This window comes from Oncorhynchus masou, chromosome 1 (genome assembly GCF_036934945.1).
Source record: "Oncorhynchus masou masou isolate Uvic2021 chromosome 1, UVic_Omas_1.1, whole genome shotgun sequence".
NCBI lineage: Eukaryota > Metazoa > Chordata > Actinopteri > Salmoniformes > Salmonidae > Oncorhynchus > Oncorhynchus masou.
The window spans coordinates 6,045,751-6,071,349 of record NC_088212.1 but is presented as its reverse complement, the minus strand read 5'-3'; the positions used below and the strand labels follow the sequence as shown (position 1 = coordinate 6,071,349).

The 25,599-nt window shown below is 44.7% G+C and overlaps 1 protein-coding gene across 1 annotated transcript in view; it reads right to left on the bottom strand.

The window, feature by feature from the left end:
* The window catches only part of LOC135510729 (extracellular matrix organizing protein FRAS1-like), a 408,168-nt gene that overhangs the window by 261,649 nt on the left and 120,920 nt on the right, over positions 1-25,599 (bottom strand). The window contains 2 exon segments of the mRNA XM_064931929.1: positions 1,665-1,757; positions 10,438-10,545. Of these exon segments, the coding sequence (XP_064788001.1) occupies positions 1,665-1,757; positions 10,438-10,545 (201 nt within the window).

Sequence of the window (25,599 nt, the reverse complement as noted above, 5' to 3'; positions counted from 1 at the left end):
GGGAGGGAGGGAGGGACTCTCCTCTGAGGGAGGGAGGGAGGGAGGGAGGGAGGGAGGGAGGGAGGGAGGGAGGGAGGGACGTAGAGGGAGGGAGGGAGGGAGGGAGGGAGGGAGGGAGGGAGGGAGGGAGGGAGGGAGGGACGGAGGGGGAGGGGAGGGAGGGAGGGAGGGAGGGAGGGAGGGAGGGAGGGAGGGAGGGAGGGACGTAGGGAGGGAGGGAGGGAGGGAGGGAGGGAGGGAGGGAGGGAGGGAGGGAGGGAGGGAGGGAGGGAGGGAGGGAGGGAGGGAGGGATGGAGGGAGGGAGGGAGGGACGTAGGGAGGGAGGGAGGGAGGGAGGGAGGGAGGGAGGGAGGGAGGGAGGGACGAGGGGAGGGAGGGAGGGAGGGAGGGAGGGAGGGAGGGAGGGAGGGAGGGAGGGAGGGATAACAACATAAAGGGAAGAGGAGAGGAGAGAAAGAGAGAAAGAGAACATGAACAGTGAGAGAGAGGGAACATGTGATCTTGACCACGAGCTGTAATCTATAAGTCGCTAGTATCTCAACTCCCTATAGCCTCAACCCTAAACAAATGAATAACAACACAAATTAACATTCTATCCTTATACCACATACATGTAGCCTGTTAGTCAACCCACTACCCATTTTCTCACGCTTCTCTCCTCTGCTCTCCCCTTCACCAACTCAGTTAGCTAAGCCTTGAAAGGACCCGGGAGGATCCTCTCTAAACTCAGACATCAGTAGAGCCTTGTAAAAGCGTTAAAGACACTCTTGAGCCTTAAGCGACACCAATGGAATCCTAAACTCTGGCCAAGGTGGCTTGTTCTACCTGAAAACAACGATGTCAGCCAACAAACTCTGTGAGTAGGCAAAAGTGGAGACTAACAAGAAAACAATTGGGCATTAGGCAGAGAGGATAAGAGAGGGAAGAGAGAAGAGGGGGCAGAGGTAGAGGAGAGGGGTGGAGGTAGAGGAGAGGGGTGGAGGTAGAGGAGGGGATAAGAGAGGGAAGAGAGAGGAGGGTGACAGAGGTAGAGGAGAGGATAAGAGAGGGAAGAAGAGAGAGGAGGGGGATGGAGGTAGAGGAGAGGGATGGAGGTAGAGGAGAGGGATGGAGGTAGAGGAGAGGGATGGAGGTAGAGGAGAGGATAAGAGAGGGAAGAAGAGAGGAGGGGGATGGAGGTAGAGGAGAGGATAAGAGAGGATGGGGACGGAGGTAGAGGAGAGGGATGGAGGTAGAGGAGAGGGATGGAGGTAGAGGAGAGGGATGGAGGTAGAGGAGAGGGATGGAGGTAGAGGAGAGGATAAGAGAGGGAAGAGAGAGGACGGGGACGGAGGTAGAGGAGAGGGATGGAGGTAGAGGAGAGGGATGGAGGTAGAGGAGAGGGATGGAGGTAGAGGAGAGGGATGGAGGTAGAAGAGAGGGATGGAGGTAGAGGAGAGGGATGGAGGTAGAGGACAGGGATGGAGGTAGAGGAGAGGATAAGAGAGGGAAGAAGAGAGAGGAGGGGATGGAGGTAGAGGAGAGGACAAGAGAGGGAAGAAGAGAGAGGAGGGGGATGGAGGTAGAGGAGAGGATAAGAGAGGGAAGAAGAGAGGAGGGGGAGGAGGGGAGACGGCAGAGCTTTCCCTCTGGTCCTCCACAGCGTTACGTGTCGTTGACTGACCCCATAAACAGCTTCATCATGCTGACATGAGCCCTGGGAGGAGGGCAGGCACTCTGGACAACACTGGTTGGGAGGGATCCTCAACTGCTCTCCCTGAGGAGAGAGACGGAGGGAATACAGTATTAGTGAGTCTGATAATGCAAGAATGTAAGAGGAAGCCATACAATTAAAACAAACACATATTTACTTGTCTTTTCTTACTGACTTTAATGCTTTATTGGAAGAAGTTGTACTTACCGTGACTGAGATATGTGGTTTCTTACCTACAGCAGCTACAGTATTTTGGGATGACTGCCTGAGATAAATCGTCTGCTAAATGACTCATATGGTGTAACGCCGGGTGTTGTTTGAGAAAGGCCAAAATGTAAACCGTATGTAGAGCATGCTGTTCTCCCATCTACATCCACACCATCCATCCACACCATCCATCCACACCATCCATCCACACCATCCATCCATCATCCATCCACACCATCCATCCATCATCCATCCATCCATCCATCCATCCACACCATCCATCCACACCATCCATCCACACCATCCATCCACACCATCCATCCATCCACACCATGCATCCACAACATCCATCCATCATCCATCCACACCATCCATCCACACCATCCATCCACACCATCCATCCATCCATCATCCATCCACACCATCCATCCACACCATCCATCCATCCACACCATCCATCCACACCATCCATCCACACCATCCATCCATCCACACCATACATCCACACCCTCCATCCACACCATCCATCCACACCATCCATCCACACCATCCATCCACACCATCCATCCATCATCCATCCACACCATCCATCCATCATCCATCCACACCATCCATCCACACCATCCATCCATCATCCATCCACACCATCCATCCACACCATCCATCCATCATCCATCCACACCATCCATCCACACCATCCATCCATCATCCATCCACACCATCCATCCATCCATCATCCATCCACACCATCCATCCACACCATCCATCCACACCATCCATCCACATCATCCATCCACACCCTCCATCCACACCATCCATCCACACCATCCATCCACACCATCCATCCATCCACACCATCCATCCACACCATCCATCCACACCATCCATCCACACCATCCATCCACACCATCCATCCATCCACACCATCCATCCATCCACACCATCCATCCATCCACACCATCCATCCACAACATCCATCCATCATCCATCCACACCATCCATCCACACCATCATCCACACCATGCATCCACACCATCCATCCACACCATCCATCCATCCATCCATCCATCCACACCATCCATCCACACCATCCATCCACACCATCCATCCACACCATCCATCCATCCACACCATCCATCCACACCATCCATCCATCCACACCATGCATCCACACCATCCATCCATCCACACCATCCATCCATCCATCCACACCATCCATCCACAACATGCATCCACACCATCCATCCATCATCCATCAACACCATCCATCCACACCATCCATCCACACCATGCATCCACACCATCCATCACACCATCCATCCACACCATCCATCCACACCATCCATCCACACCATGCATCCACACCATCCATCCACACCATCCATCCACACCATCCATCCATCCATCTATCCACACCATCCATCCACACCATCCATCCACACCATCCATCCACACCATGCATCACACCATCCATCCACACCATCCATCACACCATGCATCACACCATCCATCATCCATCCACACCATCCATCCACACCATCCATCATCCATCACACCACCCATCCACACCACCCATCCATCCATCCATCCACACCATCCATCCACAACATGCATCCACACCCTCCATCCACACCATCCATCCACACCATCCATCCACACCATCCATCCATCCACACCATCCATCCACACCATCCATCCACACCATCCATCACACCATCCATCCATCCACACCATCCATCACCATCCATCCATCACACCATCCATCACAACATCCATCTATCATCCATCACACCATCCATCACACCATCCATCACACCATGCATCCACACCATCCATCCACACCATCCATCCATCCATCCATCCATCCATCCACACCATCCATCCACACCATCCATCCACACCATCCATCCATCCACACCATCCATCCACACCATCCATCCATCCACACCATGCATCCACACCATCCATCCATCCACACCATCCATCCATCCATCCACACCATCCATCCACAACATGCATCCACACCATCCATCCATCATCCATCAACACCATCCATCCACACCATCCATCCACACCATCCATCCACACCATCCATCCACACCATCCATCCACACCATCCATCCACACCATCCATCCACACCATGCATCCACACCATCCATCCACACCATCCATCCACACCATCCATCCATCCATCCATCCACACCATCCATCCACACCATCCATCCACACCATCCATCCACACCATGCATCCACACCATCCATCCACACCATCCATCCACACCATGCATCCACACCATCCATCATCCATCCACACCATCCATCCACACCATCCATCATCCATCCACACCACCCATCCACACCACCCATCCATCCATCCATCCACACCATCCATCCACAACATGCATCCACACCATCCATCCATCATCCATCAACACCATCCATCCACACCATCCATCCACACCATGCATCCACACCATCCATCCACACCATCCATCCACACCATCCATCCACACCATCCATCCACACCATGCATCCATCATCCATCCACACCATCCATCCACACCATGCATCCATCATCCATCCACACCATCCATCCACAACATGCATCCACACCATCCATCCACACCATCCATCCATCATCCATCCACACCATGCATCCACACCATCCATCCACAACATGCATCCACACCATGCATCCACACCATCCATCCACAACATGCATCCACACCATCCATCCACACCATCCATCTACACCATCCATCCACACCATCCATCCACACCATCCATCCATCCATCCATCCACACCATCCATCCATCCACACCATCCACACCATCCATCCACACCATCCATCCACACCATCCATACATCCATCCATCCACACCATACATCCATCCATCCACACCATCCATCCACACCATCCATCCATCCACACCATCCATCCACACCATCCATCCATCATCCACACCATCCATCCACACCATCCATCCATCTCCACCATCCATCCATCCACACCATCCATCCACACCTACTTTGTAAGTAGGAAAACCTGCACAATCGGCAGTGTATCAAATACTTGTTCTCCCTACTATATATACCATCTATACCATATACACCATCTATACCATCTATACCATCTATACCATATACACCATCTATACCAAATATAACATTTATACCATCTATACCAAATATAACATCTATACCATCTATACCAAATATACATCTATACCATCTATACCATCTATACCAAATATACATCTATACCATATATACCATCTATACCAAATATACCATCTATAACATCTACACCATCTATAGATCTATACCATCTACACCATCTATACATCTATACCATCTATAACATCTACACCATATACACCATCTATAACATCTACACCATCTATAACATCTATACCAAATATACCATCTATACCATCTATACCATCTACACCATCTATAGATCTATACCGTCTACACCATCTACACCATATATACATTTATACCATCTATAACATCTACACCATATACACCATCTATAACATCTAGACCATCTATAACATCTATACATCTATACCATCTATAACATCTACACCATATACACCATCTATAACATCTACACCATCTATAACATCTACACCATATACACCATCTATACCATTTATACCATCTATAACATATATACCATCTACACAATCTCTACATCTATACATCTATACCATCTGTACCATCTACACCATCTATAACATCTATACCATCTATACCATCTACACCATATATACATCTATACCATCTATAACATCAATACCATATACACCATCTAGACATCTACACCATCTATACATCTATACATCTATAGATATATACCATCTACACCATCTATAACATCTACACCATCTATACATCTATAACATCTATACCATCTACACCATCTACACCATCTATACCATCTATACCATATACACCATCCATACAGAATACACTGTCCATACCATCTATAACATCTATACCATCTACACCATCTATACATCTATACCATCTACACCATCTCTACATCTATACATCTCTACCATCTATACCATCTATAACATCTATAACATCTATACCATCTATAACATCTACACCATCTATACCATATACACCATCTACACCATCTATACATCTATACCATATACACCATCTATACCAAACATACCATCTATAACATCTACACCATCTATACCATCTATACCATCTATAGATCTATACCATCTACACCATCTATACATCTATACCATCTATAACATCTACACCATATACACCATCTATAACATCTACACCATCTATAACATCTACACCATCTATAACATCTATACATCTATACCATCTATAACATCTACACCATATACACCATCTATAACATCTACACCATCTATAACATCTACACCATATACACCATCTATACCATTTATACCATCTATAACTTATATACCATCTACACCATCTCTACATCTATACATCTATACCATCTGTACCATCTACACCATATATACATCTATACCATCTATAACATCTATACCACATACACCATCTATACATCTACAACATCTATACATCTATACATCTATAGATATATACCATATACACCATCTATAACATCTACACCATCTATACATCTATGACATCTATACCATCTACACCATCTATACCATCTATACCATATACACCATCCATACAGAATACACTGTCCATACCATCTATAACATCTATACCATCTACACCATCTATACCATTTATACCATCTACGCCCTCTATAACATCTATACCATCTATACCATCTACACCATCTATACAATCTATACAATCTATACATCTATACATCTATACCATATACACCATCTATACATCTATACATCTATAGATCTATAACATCTACACCATCTATACATCTATACCATCTACACAATCTATACCATCTATACCATATACACCATCCATACAGAATACACTGTCCATACCATCTATACCATCTACACCATCTACACCATCTATAACATCTATACCATCTACACCATCCATACAGAATACACTGTCCATACAGAATACACTGTCCATATCATCTATACCATCTACACCATCTACACCATCTACACATCTATACCATCTATACTATCTATACCATATACACATATATACCATCTATACCATCTATACCATCTACACCATCCATACAGAATACACTGTCCATACAGAATACACTGTCCATATCATCTATACCATCTACACCATCTACACCATCTACACATCTATACCATCTACACCATCTACACCATCTACACCATCTACACCATCCATACAGAATACAATGTCCATACAGAATACACTGTCCATATCATCTATACCATCTACACCATCTACACATCTATACCATCTATACTATCTATACCATCTATACCATCTATACCATCTACACCATCTATACCATCTATACCATCTATACCATATACACCATCCATACAGAATACACTGTCCATATCATCTATACCATCTACACCATCTACACCATCTACACATCTATACCATCTATACTATCTATACCATATACACCATCCATACAGAATACACTGTCCATACCATCTATACCATCGACACCATCTACACCATCTATAACATCTACACCATCTATACCATCTATACCATCTACACCATCTATACCATCTATACCATCTACACCATCTATAACATCTATACCATATACACCATCCATACAGAATACACTGTCCATACCATCTATACCATATACACCATCCATACAGAATACACTGTCCATACCATCTATACCATCGACACCATCTACACCATCTATAACATCTACACCATCTATACATCTATACATCTATAGATCTACACCATCTATACCATCTATACCATCTACACCATCTATACCATCTATACCATCTACACCATCTATACCATCTATACCATCTACACCATCTATAACATCTATACCATATACACCATCCATACAGAATACACTGTCCATACCATCTATACCATATACACCATCCATACAGAATAGACTGTCCATATCATCTATACCATCTACACCATCTACACATCTATACCATCTATACCATCTATACCATCTATACCATCTATACCATATACACCATCTACACCATCTATAACATCTATACCATCTATACCATCTATAACATCTATACCATCTATACCATCTACACCATCTATACCATCTATACCATATACACCATCCATACAGAATACACTGTCCATACCATCTATACCATCCACACCATCCACACCATCTAGGTAGCTGAATGGTTAAAGCGTTGGACTCGCAACCAAAAGGTTGCTGGATCGAATCCCGGAACTGACAAGGTCAAATCTGTCATTCTTCCCCTGAACAAGCCATCATTATAAATAAGAATGTGATCTTAACTGACTATCCTAGTTAAATAAATTATAAAATCTTTACTATTTTCTTATTCCAACCCTCCAGTGAAAAATGTATATTTATTTACAGGGAATACATCAAAGAGACAGAGAGGGAGGGATAAGTAATGGTTATCTCTGTTAAATGAATGACATAAGGAACATGTTTAATGTTCAGAAACTAAAATATAAATTAAGAACTGTGGAGGAGAACTGTTAGAAGACATGGATTGGTGGGCCTGATGGAGGAAAAAAGAGAGGTAGAGGAGGGGAGAAGAGGAAGAGAGGAGAGGAGGAGGAGAGGAGAGAGGAGAGAGGAGGAGAGAGGAGGAGAGAGGAGGAGAGAGGAGGAGAGTGGAAGAGAGGAGAGAGGAGAGGAGGAGAGAGGAGAAAGAGAGGAGAGAGGAGGAAGAGAGAAAAGAGAAGAGGAGGAGGAGAGAGAGGAGGAAACGAGGAGAGGGGAGGAGGAGATGAGCGAGGAGGAAGAGAGGAGAGATGAGGAAGAGAGGAAAGAGAAGAGGAGGAGGAGAGGGAGGCGAGGAGATAGGAGAAAGAGAGGAGAGAGGAGTAGGAGAGGAGGAGAGGATAGAGGAGAAGAGGAAGAGAGGAGAGGAGGAGGAGGAGAGGGGAGGAAGAGAGGAGAGAGGAGGAGAGGAGAGAGGTGGAAGAGAGAAAAGAGGAGAGGAGGAGAGGAGAGAGGAGGAAGAGAGGAGAGAGGAGGAGGAGAGGAGCGAGGAGAATGAGGTAATAGTATGCAACTGCAGCCCGCAATTCGGGAGCCTTCATGCTAGTGGGCATTCCGGCACCTGCATGAACCAATGGGATGCTCGAAGGAGAGGAGAGAGGAGATAAGGTTTGTTGGGCTTGATGGAGGAGAGGAGAAAGGAGGAGAGGAGCGGAGAGAGGAGGAGATATGGTTTGTTTGGCTTGATGGAGGAGATTAGTAATTAGTATTAGATTAGTAATTAGTAATTAGTATTAGACTGCCTGTCAGTGGAGCAGAATTCATTAGACATTGATAGTGGTCTCAGGGAAGAGACGATGGGATGGCTCAGGGGAGAGGGGGGGCTGGATGGGATGGCTCAGGTTAGATGGGGTTTGGATGGGATGGCTCAGGGGAAGGGGGGGGTTGGATGGCTCAGGAGAGAGGGGGTAGGATGGGATGGCTCAGGTTAGAGGGGGAGTTGGATGGGATGGCTCAGGAGAGTGGGGGGATTGGATGGGATAGCTCAGGTTAGAGGGGGGTTGGATGGGATGGCTCAGGTTAGAGGGGGGTTGGGCGGGTTGGCTCAGGGGAGAGAGGAGGTTGGATGGGATACCCTAACAGTGTTGATGTCTCGATTACTTCATCAGAACAAGAGAACTGAGAGGGGAAGAAGGGGAGGAAGGAGAAGAGGGGAATTAATTTGTTAATTACTTCCTTTGTTAATGAATTACTTAATGCCTTTATGAATTAATTACTTAATTCCTTTGTTAATTAAATACTTAATTCCCTTGTTAATTAAGTACTTAATTCCTTTGTTAATTCATTACTTAGTTCCTTTGTTAATTAATTACTTAATTCCTGTGTTAATTAATTACTTCAATACTTTGTTAATTAATTACTTCAATACTTTGTTAATTAATTACTTAATTCCTGTGTTAATTAATTACTTAATTATTTTATTAATTAATTACTTCAATCCTTTGTTAATTAATTACTTCATTTACATTACATTTACATTTAAGTCATTTAGCAGACGCTCTTATCCAGAGCGACTTACAAATTGGTGAATTCACCTTCTGACATCCAGTGGAACAGCCACTTTACAATAGTGCATCTAAATCATTTAAGGGGGGGGGTGAGAAGGATTACTTATCCTATCCTAGGTATTCCTTGAAGAGGTGGGGTTTCAGGTGTCTCCGGAAGGTGGTGATTGACTCCGCTGTCCTGGCGTCGTGAGGGAGTTTGTTCCACCATTCATTCATTTGTTAGTTCATTCAGTCAGTCATCCATCGCTCCAACCATTGATTCATCCCCCCGTCCCTCATCCATTCATCCATTCATCCCTCCCTCCCTCCCCCTCCCTCCCTCCCTCCCTCCCTCCCTCCCTCTGTTATCTTACCCTCTGGTAGTCACAGTGTGGGTTGAGGCAGGTAGCAAGTTGACAGACGGTGATGTCACTGAAGCATTGACACTCCTGACAGGAGTCTGGTCTCCACAAGGTGTTGTTCTGCGGACACAAATAACAAACGTTCCCGACTTCAAGTTCCAACAGGAAAAGTCATATTCCAAGCGAAACTGTTCATAAACACATACAGTAGCAGTTAGTTAAATAAACAGGTCTTGGGTTGAATTATACGGCCCATTTGTATCATACGTCACAATATAAAACAATGCAAATCTTTCCTTTGGCCCTCCTGTAGGTTTTTCCATTTGCATGCAACAGTGATTGAAACAGGCTACTAATGTACCGTACACACATGTGCTGTCAGACTCTTCTTTGTCTCTGTGTCTTAGTCCAACAGAAAGAAACACACTCACTCTGGTATGCGTATTATTGACAGCCATAAAAGTCCTGAAATAGTACAGATAAATGTTGTTTGAAACTAGAGAGGCTGAGGAACCCTTTTACATGTAGCCGCTCTACTGTGTATAACCTCTCTACTGTATATAGCCTCTCTGCTGTGTATAACCTCTCTGCTGTATATAGCCTCTCTGCTGTGTATAACCTCTCTGCTGTATATAGCCTCTCTGCTGTGTATAACCTCTCTACTGTATATAGCCGCTCTACTGTGTATAACCTCTCTACTGTATATAGCCTCTCTGCTGTGTATAACCTCTCTGCTGTATATAGCCTCTCTGCTGTGTATAACCTCTCTGCTGTATATAGCCTCTCTGCTGTGTATAACCTCTCTGCTGTATATAGCCTCTCTATTGTATATAGCCTCTCTATTGTATATAGCCTCTACTGTATATAACCTCTCTATTGTATATAGCCTCTCTATTGTATATAGCCTCTCTACTGTATATAGCCTCTACTGTATATAGCCTCTCTACTGTATATAGCCTCTCTACTGTATATAGCCTCTACTGTATATAGCCTCTCTACTGTATATAGCCTCTCTATTGTATATAGCCTCTACTGTATATAACATCTCTATTGTATATAGCCTCTCTATTGTATATAGCCTCTCTACTGTATATAGCCTCTACTGTATATAGCCTCTCTACTGTATATAGCCTCTCTACTGTATATAGCCTCTACTGTATATAACCTCTCTGCTGGAAATATAGCCTCTCTACTGTATATAGTCTCTCTACTGTATATAGCCTCTCTACTGTATATAGCCTCTCTACTGTATATAACCTCTCTACTGTTATAACCTCTCTACTGTATATAACCTCTCTGCTGTATATAGCCTCTCTACTGTATATAGCCTCTCTACTGTATATAGCCTCTCTACTGTATATAACCTCTCTACTGTTATAACCTCTCTACTGTATATAACCTCTCTACTGTATATAGCCTCTCTACTGTATATAGCCTCTACTGTATATAACCTCTCTGCTGTATATAACCTCTCTGCTGTATATAGCCTCTCTACTGTATATAGCCTCTACTGTATATAACCTCTCTACTGTATATAACCTCTCTACTGTTATAGCCTCTCTACCGTATATAACCTCTCTGCTGTATATAGCCTGTCTATTGTATATAGCCTCTCTACTGTATATAGCCTCTACTGTATATAACCTCTCTACTGTATATTAGCTCTCTACTGTATATAGCCTCTCTACTGTATATAGACTCTCTACTGTATATAACCTCTCTACTGTATATAACCTCTCTGCTGTGTATAACCTATCTACTGTATATAGCCTCTCTACTGTATATAGCCTCTACTGTATATAACCTCTCTACTGTATATAACCTCTCTACTGTATATAGCCTCTCTACTGTATATAGCCTCTCTACTGTATATAGTCTCTCTACTGTATATAACCTCTCTACTGTATATAGCCTCTCTACTGTATATAGCCTCTCTACTGTATATAACCTCCCTACTGTATATAGCCTATCTAATGTATATATCCTATCTAATGAATATAACCTCTCTACTGTATATAACCTCTCTACTGTATATAGCCTCTCTACTGTATATAGCCTCTCTACTGTATATAACCTCCCTACTGTATATAGCCTCTCTACTGTATATAGCCTCTCTACTGTATATAGCCTCGCTACTGTATATAGCCTCTCTACTGCATATAACCTCTCTACTGTATATAGCCTCTCTACTGTATGTAGCCTCTCTACTGTATGTAGCCTCTCTACTGCATATAACCTCTCTACTGCATATAACCTCTCTACTGTATATAGCCTCTCTACTGTATATAGCCTCTCTGCTGTATGTAGCCTCTCTACTGCATATAACCTCTCTACTGTATATAGCCTCTCTACTGTATATAGCCTCTACTGTATATAGCCTCTACTGTATATAACCTCTACTGTATATTGCCTCTACTGTATATAGCCTCTACTGTATATTGCCTCTACTGTATATAGCCTCTCTACTGTATATAGCCTCTCTACTGTATATAGCCTCTCTACTGTATATAGCCTCTCTACTGTATATAGCCTCTTTACTGTATATAGCCTCTCTACTGTATATAGCCTCTACTGTATATTGCCTCTACTGTATATAGCCTCTACTGTATATAACCTCTACTGTATATTGCCTCTACTGTATATAGCCTCTCTACTGTATATAGCCTCTCTACTGTATATAGCCTCTCTACTGTATATAACCTCTACTGTATATAGCCTCTACTGTATATAGCCTCTACTGTATATAACCTCTACTGTATATTGCCTCTACTGTATATAGCCTCTCTACTGTATATAGCCTCTCTACTGTATATAGCCTCTCTACTGTATATAACCTCTACTGTATATAGCCTCTACTGTATATAGCCTCTACTGTATATAACCTCTACTGTATATAGCCTCTACTGTATATAGCCTCTACTGTATATAACCTCTACTGTATATAGCCTCTACTGTATATAGCCTCTACTGTATATAGCCTCTACTGTATATAACCTCTCTACTGTATATAACCTCTACTGTATATAGCCTCTACTGTATATAGCCTCTACTGTATATAACCTCTCTACTGTATATAACCTCTACTGTATATAGCCTCTACTGTATATAGCCTCTACTGTATATAGCCTCTCTACTGTATATAACCTCTACTGTATATAGCCTCTCTACTGTATATAGCCTCTACTGTATATAGCCTCTCTACTGTTGTTTTTATTTCTCTACTTACCTATGGTTCACCTAATACCTTTGTTGCACTATTGGTTAGAGCCTGTAAGTAAACATGTCACTGTTGTATTCGGCGCACGTGACAAATAAACTTTGATTTGATTTGATCTTCAAACACAGGCAGATAAAGGTTAGAGAAGGAAAAATAAAAGGCTTGTCACACCCTGGCCATAGTTTACTTGGTATGTTACTATGTTTTGGTTGGTCAGGGTGTGATCTGAGTGGGCATTCTATGTTGGATGTCTTGTTTGTCTATTTCTATGTCTGGCCTGATATGGTTCTCAATCAGAGGCAGGTGTTAGTCATTGTCTCTGATTGGGAACCATATTTAGGTAGCCTGGGTTTCACTGTGTGTTTGTGGGTGATTGTTCCTGTCTCTGTGTTTTGCACCAGATAGGGCTGTTTTCGGTTTTCGCACCTTTGTTATTTTGTTAGTTTATCGTGTATAGTTTCTTTATTTAAAATAAAATGAATAACAACCACGCTGCATTTTGGTCCGCTCCTCCTTCCCACAACGAAAGCCGTGACAAGGCTTTCCTAAGAAAAAGGACAAAGTGCGCATCTGAAAACTCTGAGTACTGAAAATAGAGTTGCTATGATAGATGAACCGAGAGTGACACACACAGTCACTAATACACAAAGCCAGTAATACACACACAGCCAGTAATACACACAGGTAGTAATACACACACAGCCAGTAATACACACAGGTAGTATCACACACAGTCACTAATACACACACAGTCACTAATACACAAAGCCAGTAATACACACACAGCCAGTAATACACACAGGTAGTATCACACACAGTCACTAATACACACACAGTCACTAATACACAAAGCCAGTAATACACACACAGCCAGTAATACACACAGGTAGTAATACACACACAGCCAGTAATACACACAGGTAGTATCACACACAGTCACTAATACACACACAGTCACTAATACACACACAGCCAGTAATACACACACAGTCACTAATACACACAGCCAGTAATACACACACAGCCAGTAATACACACACAGCCAGTAATACACACAGGTAGTAATACACACAGGTAGTATCACACACAGGTAGTATCACACACAGTCACTAATACACACACAGCCAGTAATACACACACAGCCAGTAATACACACATAGTCACTAATACACACACAGCCAGTAATACACACAGGTAGTATCACACACAGTCAGTAAAAAACATGTTTTTATTTTATTTTACCTTTATTTAACTAGGCAAGTCAGTTAAGAACAAATTCTTATTTTCAATGACGGCCTAGGAACAGTGGGTTAACTGCCTGTTCAGGGGCAGAACGACAGATGTGTACTTTGTCAGCTCGGGGTTTGAACTTGCAACCTTCCGGTTACTAGTCCAGTCTACCTGACACTAACCAGTCTGCCAGACACTAACCAGTCTACCTGACACTAACCAGTCTACCAGACACCCTCTACCCTCAGTCTACCAGACACTAACCAGTCTACCAGACACTAACCAGTCTACAAGACACTAACCAGTCTACCTTACACTAACCAGTCTACCTGACACTAACCAGTCTACCAGACACTAACCAGTCTACCAGACACTAACCAGTCTACCAGACACTAACCAGTCTACCAGACACTAACCAGTCTACCTGACACTAACCAGTCTACCAGACACTAACCAGTCTACCAGACACTAACCAGTCTACCAGACACTAACCAGTCTACCTGACACTAACCAGTCTACCTGACACTAACCAGTCTACCAGACACTAACCAGTCTACCAGACACTAACCAGTCTACCTGACACTAACCAGTCTACCAGACACTAACCAGTCTACCAGATACCCTCTCCCCTCAGTCTAAGTGTAAGTGGTAGCAAATGTGTTCCTGGTAGCAAATGATTGACAGCAAATCAACCAAACTGTCCTGGGACAAGCTGTCAGGGAGTCAAGAATGTGTTAGGAACATCCCTGATAAATTACGTCCCTGATAAATAGTGTCCCTGATAGATGGTGTCCCTGATAGATGGTGTCCTGATAGATGGTGTCCCTGATAGATGGTGTCCCTGATTAATGGTGTCCGCTGATAGATGGTGTCCCTGATAGATGGTGTCCCTGATTAATGGTGTCCGCTGATAGATGGTGTCCCTGATAGATGGTGTCCCTGATTAATTGTGTCCATGATAGATGGTGTCCCTGATTAATGGTGTCCCTGATAGATGGTGTCCCTGATTAATTGTGTCCATGATAGATGGTGTCCCTGATTAATGGTGTCCCTGATAGATGGTGTCCCTGATTAATGGTGTCCCTGAATAATGGTGTCCCTGATAGATGGGGTCCCTGATTAATGGTGTCCCTGATTAATGGTGTCCCTGATTAGCGGTGTCCCTGATTAACGGTGTCCCTGAATAATGGTGTCCCTGATAGATGGGGTCCCTGATTAATGGTGTCCCTGATTAATGGTGTCCCTGATTAGCGGTGTCCCTGATTAACGGTGTCCCTGATTAGCGGTGTCCCTGATTAACAGTGTCCCTGATTAATGGTGTCCCCTGATAGATGGTGTCCCTGATAGACGGTGTCCCTGATAGATGGTGTCCCTGATTAATGGTGTCCCTGATAGATGGGGTCCCTGATTAATGGTGTCCCTGATTAATGGTGTCCCTGATTAGCGGTGTCCCTGATTAACGGTGTCCCTGATTAGCGGTGTACCTGATTAACAGTGTCCCTGATTAATGGTGTCCCCTGATAGATGGTGTCCCTGATAGACGGTGTCCCTGATAGATGGTGTCCCTGATTAATGGTGTCCCTGATAGATGGGGTCCCTGATTAAGGGTGTCCCTGATTAATGGTGTCCCTGATAGATGGTGTCCCTGATTAACGGTGTCACTGATTAACGGTGTCCCTGATTAAAGGTGTCTCTGATTAATGGTGTCCCTGATTAACGGCGTCCCTGATTAACGGTGTCCCTGATAGATGGTGTCCCTGATTAATTGTGTCCATGATAGATGGTGTCCCTGATTAATGGTGTCCCTGATAGATGGTGTCCCTGATTAATGGTGTCCCCTGATAGATGGTGTCCCTGATTAATGGTGTCCCTGATTAACGGTGTCCCTGATTAGCGGTGTCCCTGATAGACGGTGTCCCTGATAGATGGTGTCCCTGATTAACGGTGTCCCTGATTAACGGTGTCCCTGGTAGATGGTGTCCCTGATTAACGGTGTCCCTGATAGATGGAGTCCCTGATTAATGGTGTCCCTGATAGATGGTGTCCCTGATTAATGGTGTCCATGATAGATGGTGTCCCTGATTAATGGTGTCCCTGATAGATGGTGTCCCTGATTAATGGTGTCCCCTGATAGATGGTGTCCCTAATTAACGGTGTCCCTGATTAACGGTGTCCCTGATAGACGGTGTCCCTGATTAATGGTGTCCCTGATTAATGGTGTCCCTGATAGATGGTGTCCCTGATAGATGGTGTCCCTGATAGATGGTGTCCCTGATAGATGGTGTCCCCTGATAGATGGTGTCCCTGATAGATGGTGTCCCTGATAGATGGCGTCCCTGATAGATGGTGTCCCCGATAGATGGTGTCCCTGATAGATGGTGTCCCTGATAGATGGTGTCCCTGATTAATGGTGTCCCCTGATAGATGGTGTCCCCTGATTAATGGTGTCCCCTGATAGATGGTGTCCCTGATTAATGGTGTCCCCTGATAGATGATGTCCCTGATTAATGGTGTCCCCTGATTAATGGTGTCCCTGATAGATGGTGTCCCTGATAGATGGTGTCCCTGATTAATGGTGTCCCTGATAGATGGTGTCCCTGATAGATGGTGTCCCTGATAGATGGTGTCCCTGATTAATGGTGTCCCTGATAGATGGTGTCCCTGATAGATGGTGTCCCTGATAGATGGTGTCCCTGATAGATGGTGTCCCTGATTAATGGTGTCCCTGATAGATGGTGTCCCTGATAGATGGTGTCCCTGATAGATGGTGTCCGTGATAGATGGTGTCCCTGATAGATGGTGTCCCTGATTAATGGTGTCCCTGATTAATGGTGTCCCTGATAGATGGTGTCCCTGATAGATGGTGTCCCTGATAGATGGTGTCCCTGATAGATGGTGTCCCTGATAGATGGTGTCCCTGATTAATGGTGTCCCTGATAGATGGTGTCCCTGATAGATGGTGTCCCTGATAGACGGTGTCCCCTGATAGATGGTGTCCCCTGATAGATGGTGGAACAAAATCAATGTAGCGCTTCTCTTTCTGGGTCGAAGGAAGCAATACGTAGGGATATGTGACATCCAATCTGCAGGACAGGACATCGGAAGAGATAGAGCAATATGGAGGACGCTGGTTTTGTATTTTTTTTTTCATTGCAGAGGGAAGGTGCTTATACGGTAATAGAGTTTGTCACACAGCAGCTGGTCAAACAACAGTCTGTCAACCAGCAGTCTCTCAAACAGCAGTCTGTCAAACAGCAGTCTGTCAAACAGCAGTCTGTCAAACAGCAGTCTGTCAACCAGCAGTCTCTCAAACAGCAGTCTGTCAAACAGCAGTCTGTCAAACAGCAGTCTGTCAAACAACAGTCTGTCAAACAGCAGTCTGTCACAGAACAATCTGTCAAACAACAGTCTGTCAAACAGCAGTCTGTCAAACAGCAGTCTGTCACAGAACAATCTGTCAAACAACAGTCTGTCACAGAGCAGTCTGTCAAACAGCAGTCTGTCAAACAGCAGTCTGTCAAACAGCAGTCTGTCAACCAGCAGTCTGTCAACCAGCAGTCTGTCACAGAGCAGTCTGTCACACAGCAGTCTGTCACAGAGCAGTCTGTCAAACAGCAGTCTGTCACAGAGCAGTCTGTCAAACAGCAGTCTGTCAACCAGCAGTCTGTCAAACAGCAGTCTGTCACACAGCAGTCTGTCACAGAGCAGTCTGTCACAGAGCAGTCTGTCAAACAGCAGTCTGTCACACAGCAGTCTGTCACAGAGCAGTCTGTCAAACAGCAGTCTGTCAAACAGCAGTCTGTCACACAGCAGTCTGTCACACAGCAGTCTGTCAAACAGCAGTCTGTCAAACAGCAGTCTCTCAAACAGCAGTCTGTCACACAGCAGTCTGTCAAACAACAGTCGGTCATGAAGCAGTCTGTCACAGCTTTAGGGTAAACTATTGGACAATAACATGGACTTGAATGTTTTACTGGACATGCTGACTGACATAACCTGACTGTAAACATTTCACTGTAAGGTCTACTACACCTGTTGTATTCAGCATTTCACTGTGAGGTCTACTACACCTGTTGTATTCAGCATTTCACTGTGAGGTCTACTACACCTGTTGTATTCAGCATTTCACTGTGAGGTCTACTACACCTGTTGTATTCAGCATTTCACTGTGAGGTCTACTACACCTGTTGTATTCAGCATTTCACTGTAAGGTCTACTACACCTGTTGTATTCAGCATTTCACTGTAAGGTCTACTACACCTGTTGTATTCAGCATTTCACTGTAAGGTCTACTACACCTGTTGTATTCAGCATTTCACTGTAAGGTCTACTACACCTGTTGTATTCATCATTTCACTGTAAGGTCTACTACACCTGTTGTATTCAGCATTTCACTGTAAGGTCTACTACACCTGTTGTATTCAGCATTTCACTGTAAGGTCTACTACACCTGTTGTATTCAGCATTTCACTGTAAGGTCTACTACACCTGTTGTATTCATCATTTCACTGTAAGGTCTACTACACCTGTTGTATTCAGCATTTCACTGTAAGGTCTACTACACCTGTTGTATTCAGCATTTCACTGTAAGGTCTACTACACCTGTTGTATTCAGCATTTCACTGTGAGGTCTACTACACCTGTTGTATTCAGCATTTCACTGTGAGGTCTACTACACCTGTTGTATTCAGCATTTCACTGTAAGGTCTACTGCACCTGTTGTATTCAGCATTTCACTGTGAGGTCTACTACACCTGTTGTATTCAGCATTTCACTGTGAGGTCTACTACACCTGTTGTATTCAGCATTTCACTGTGAGGTCTACTGCACCTGTTGTATTCAGCATTTCACTGTGAGGTCTACTACACCTGTTTTGATTTGACATAACCTAACTGACATTTAACAGGACAATCCTCCTGGAGGTCCGTCCAGCATGTGGGGTAGGGACATATTATATTTACATGACATATATTCCCGATAGATCTCTCTCTCTCTCTCTATGTGTCTCTCTCTCTCTCTCTCTAATTAAATTTAAGGACTCTATTGGCATGTGAAACATAATGGAAAATAAACTAAAGTGAAATAAACAAAAACAATTAGCAGTTACACTGTCTGTTTGTGTTTGTGAACAGAGCACCAGGACCAGCTTGTTTTGGGGACTCTTCTCCAGGTTCATCTCTCTGTAGGTGATGGCTTTCTGTAGGTGATGGCTTTGTTATGGAAGGTTTGGGAATCGCTTCCTTTCAGTTGGTTGTAGAATTTAACGTCTCTTTCCTTTTATAATTAGGGAGTATCGGCCTAATTCTGCTCTGCTCTGCATTATTTAGTGTGTAACGTTGTACACTGAGGATATTTTTGCAGAGTCTCAATTTGGTGTTTTTCCCATTTTGGGAATTCTTGTTTGGGGAGTGGCAGAGCCCCATCGGTTTTGAGCCTAGATGGAATGTATTTGTCGTTCTGGCAACTGGACCTTTTTTTTTTAATTATTTTTGTCTTACTGAGATGTACTGTCAGGTCCCAGGTCTGACAGAATCTGTGCAGAATATCTAGTTGCTGCTGTAGGCCCTCCTTGGTTGGGGACAGAAGCACCAGCAAACAGTAGACATGTGACTTCTCTCTCTCTCTCTCTCTCTCTCTCTCTCTCTCTCTCTCTCTCTCTCTCTCTCTCTCTCTCTCTCTCTCTCTCTCTCTCTCTCTCTCTCTCTCTCTCTCTCTCTCTCTCTGTCTCTCTCTCTCTCTCTCTCTCTCTCTCTCTCTCTCTCTCTCTCTCTCTCTCTCTCTCTCTCTCTCTCTCTCTCTCTCTCTCTCTCTCTCTCTCTCTCTCTCTCTCTCTCTCTCTCTCTCTCTCTCTCTCTCTCTCTCTCTCTCTCTCTCTCTCTCTCTCTCTCTCTCTCTCTCTCTCTCTCTCTCTCTCTCTCTCTCTCTCTCTCCTCACGACCAAACCACCCGGAGCTCCTGACCAACGAGTTCAATGCTTCTTCAATGCTCCCCACTTGGCAAACCGTTCAACCACATCATTACATACTGTACTCGATACCATCTACTGTATCTTGCCTATGCTGCTCTGCACCATCACTCATTCATATATCTTTATGTACATATTCTTTATCCCCTTACACTGTGTATAAGATGTTAGTTAGATTACTTGTTGGTTATTACTGCATTGTCAGAACTAGAAGCACAAGCATTTCGCTACACTCGCATTAACGTCTGCTAACCATGTGTATGTGACAAATAAAATGTGATTTGATATGATTTGATTACAAAACACTGGTACATCTTGATCACTGACCCACAACTGGAAAAGGCATTTGAAGAATCCCCAGGGGGTTGTCTTCAGACACCCTCTCCAACATCAGTCAACTGGTGGTGAGGTCTGATCTACCACAGACACTCAATGGTGTCTCAGGTCTGAATTCGTCCTTGATAAGAAGGATAGAATGAAAACCCGAAGTGTTTCGACTCTCCAGGACCAGGATTGGACAAGCCCTGTGTTAGACCAAAGTAGGTTAGACCGACTTCTATCTGAGCTGTAAAAAATAATTCATTCAACAGACGTCTTTCTCCCATCATTCAAGAGCCTTTTGACAACAAATGAAAAAAATCATTGGTCGATTGCCAGCCTGACGGTCAAATGGTGGTGAGGTCTGATCTTGAAAATAAAAGAGAGCCGCACACTCTAGGAGCTCAGATGCAAAAATGGAATTACCAACGTTTCGACAGCCAGGCTGTCTTCATCAGGGTATTGGCTGTCGAAACGTTGGTAATTACATTTTTGCATTTGAGCTCCTAGAATGTGCGGCTCTCTTTTATTTTCAAGTTTTCCACTCCACTAGCCAGCACCTCGTCTTAATAGGTGTGCATTTATTTTTTCTTCTAGATCGGTGAGATCTGATCTACCACAGGTGCCACCTTCCTAGACAGACAGATGGACGCCAGACGGTAATTACAGATGTGGTACAATGTACCCAGTGTAACTTTACAAATAAACGTAAATGAGTTCAATCATCATATTACAGACCAGACCATTAATTAAAGGGGCATCATTACATGTTCCACAAAACAAAACATGTGATTCACCTGATCGAGTGTATTTGTGGTCTATGCTATGTAGAAGAAAAAACCATAACGAGCTCTGAAAAATAGCAGAACACAAGAGTAATATCAGGAGCCTTGACCAGAGAAACCCTGTGGCTGCGTATTTCATGGAGGCTCGTCACAACATCAGCTCTTTGAGATACATTGGTATGGAACATGTTAAGACTCCTTGGAGACGTGGAGATACTGATCATCTATTACTGAGAAAAGAATTGTATTGGAATCCCCGTTTGTCCACCATGTCTCCTAGAGGTCTGAGCCAGTAGGTTGATATCAAACCGTTTGTCCACCATGTCTCCTAGAGGTCTGAACCAGGAGGTTGATATCAAACCGTTTGTCCACCATGTCTCCTAGAGGTCTGAACCAGGAGGTTGATATCATACCGTTTGTCCACCATGTCTCCTAGAGGTCTGAACCAGGAGGTTGATATCATACCGTTTGTCCACCATGTCTCCTAGAGGTCTGAACCAGGAGGTTGATATCATACCGTTTGTCCACCATGTCTCCTAGAGGTCTGAACCAGGAGGTTGATATCATACCGTTTGTCCACCATGTCTCCTAGAGGTCTGAACCAGGAGGTTGATAACAGACCGTTTGTCCACCATGTCTCCTAGAGGTCTGAACCAGGAGGTTGATAACAGACCGTTTGTCCACCATGTCTCCTAGAGGTCTGAACCAGGAGGTTGATATCATACCGTTTGTCCACCATGTCTCCTAGAGGTCTGAACCAGGAGGTTGATATCATACCGTTTGTCCACCATGTCTCCTAGAGGTCTGAACCAGGAGGTTGATAACAGACCGTTTGTCCACCATGTCTCCTAGAGGTCTGAACCAGGAGGTTGATATCATACCGTTTGTCCACCATGTCTCCTAGAGGTCTGAACCAGGAGGTTGATATCAAACCGTTTGTCCACCATGTCTCCTAGAGGTCTGAACCAGGAGGTTGATAACAGACCGTTTGTCCACCATGTCTCCTAGAGGTCTGAACCAGGAGGTTGATATCTGACCGTTTGTCCACCATGTCTCCTAGAGGTCTGAACCAGGAGGTTGATAACAGACCGTTTGTCCACCATGTCTCCTAGAGGTCTGAACCAGGAGGTTGATATCTGACTGTTTGTCCACCATGTCTCCTAGAGGTCTGAACCAGGAGGTTGATATCATACCGTTTGTCCACCATGTCTCCTAGAGGTCTGAACCAGGAGGTTGATATCAGACCATTTGTCCACCATGTCTCCTAGAGGTCTGAACCAGGAGGTTGATAACAGACCGTTTGTCCACCATGTCTCCTAGAGGTCTGAACCAGGAGGTTGATATCAGACCGTTTGTCCACCATGTCTCCTAGAGGTCTGAACCAGGAGGTTGATATCATACCGTTTGTCCACCATGTCTCCTAGAGGTCTGAACCAGGAGGTTGATATCATACCGTTTGTCCACCATGTCTCCTAGAGGTCTGAACCAGGAGGTTGATAACAGACCGTTTGTCCACCATGTCTCCTAGAGGTCTGAACCAGGAGGTTGATATCATACCGTTTGTCCACCATGTCTCCTAGAGGTCTGAACCAGGAGGTTGATAACAGACCGTTTGTCCACCATGTCTCCTAGAGGTCTGAACCAGGAGGTTGATATCATACCGTTTGTCCACCATGTCTCCTAGAGGTCTGAACCAGGAGGTTGATAACAGACCGTTTGTCCACCATGTCTCCTAGAGGTCTGAACCAGGAGGTTGATAACAGACCGTTTGTCCACCATGTCTCCTAGAGGTCTGAACCAGGAGGTTGGTATCTGACCGTTTGTCCACCATGTCTCCTAGAGGTCTGAACCAGGAGGTTGATAACAGACCGTTTGTCCACCATGTCTCCTAGAGGTCTGAACCAGGAGGTTGGTATCTGACCGTTTGTCCACCATGTCTCCTAGAGGTCTGAACCAGGAGGTTGATATCTGACCGTTTGTCCACCATGTCTCCTAGAGGTCTGAACCAGGAGGTTGATATCAGACCATTAGTCCAACATGTCTCCTAGAGGTCTGAACCAGGAGGTTGATATCATACCGTTTGTCCACCATGTCTCCTAGAGGTCTGAACCAGGAGGTTGATAACAGACCGTTTGTCCACCATGTCTCCTAGAGGTCTGAACCAGGAGGTTGATATCTGACCGTTTGTCCACCATGTCTCCTAGAGGTCTGAACCAGGAGGTTGATATCTGACCGTTTGTCCACCATGTCTCCTAGAGGTCTGGACCAGGAGGTTGATATCTCATACCGTTTGTCCACCATGTCTCCTAGAGGTCTGAACCAGGAGGTTGATATCATACCGTTTGTCCACCATGTCTCCTAGAGGTCTGAACCAGGAGGTTGATATCTGACCGTTTGTCCACCATGTCTCCTAGAGGTCTGGACCAGGAGGTTGATATCATACCGTTTGTCCACCATGTCTCCTAGAGGTCTGAACCAGGAGGTTGATAACAGACCGTTTGTCCACCATGTCTCCTAGAGGTCTGAACCAGGAGGTTGGTATCTGACCGTTTGTCCACCATGTCTCCTAGAGGTCTGAACCAGGAGGTTGATAACAGACCGTTTGTCCACCATGTCTCCTAGAGGTCTGAACCAGGAGGTTGATATCATACCGTTTGTCCACCATGTCTCCTAGAGGTCTGAACCAGGAGGTTGATATCTGACCGTTTGTCCACCATGTCTCCTAGAGGTCTGAACCAGGAGGTTGATATCTGACCGTTTGTCCACCATGTCTCCTAGAGGTCTGAACCAGGAGGTTGATATCAGACCATTAGTCCAACATGTCTCCTAGAGGTCTGAACCAGGAGGTTGATATCATACCGTTTGTCCACCATGTCTCCTAGAGGTCTGAACCAGGAGGTTGATAACAGACCGTTTGTCCACCATGTCTCCTAGAGGTCTGAACCAGGAGGTTGATATCTGACCGTTTGTCCACCATGTCTCCTAGAGGTCTGATCCAGGAGGTTGATATCTGACCGTTTGTCCACCATGTCTCCTAGAGGTCTGGACCAGGAGGTTGATATCATACCGTTTGTCCACCATGTCTCCTAGAGGTCTGAACCAGGAGGTTGATATCATACCGTTTGTCCACCATGTCTCCTAGAGGTCTGAACCAGGAGGTTGATAACAGACCGTTTGTCCACCATGTCTCCTAGAGGTCTGAACCAGGAGGTTGATAGCAGACCGTTTGTCCACCATGTCTCCTAGAGGTCTGAACCAGGAGGTTGATAAGAGACCGTTTGTCCACCATGTCTCCTAGAGGTCTGAACCAGGAGGTTGATATCATACCGTTTGTCCACCATGTCTCCTAGAGGTCTGAACCAGGAGGTTGATAACAGACCGTTTGTCCACCATGTCTCCTAGAGGTCTGAACCAGGAGGTTGATATCATACCGTTTGTCCACCATGTCTCCTAGAGGTCTGAACCAGGAGGTTGATAACAGACCGTTTGTCCACCATGTCTCCTAGAGGTCTGAACCAGGAGGTTGATATCATACCGTTTGTCCACCATGTCTCCTAGAGGTCTGAACCAGGAGGTTGATATCATACCGTTTGTCCACCATGTCTCCTAGAGGTCTGAACCAGGAGGTTGATATCATACCGTTTGTCCACCATGTCTCC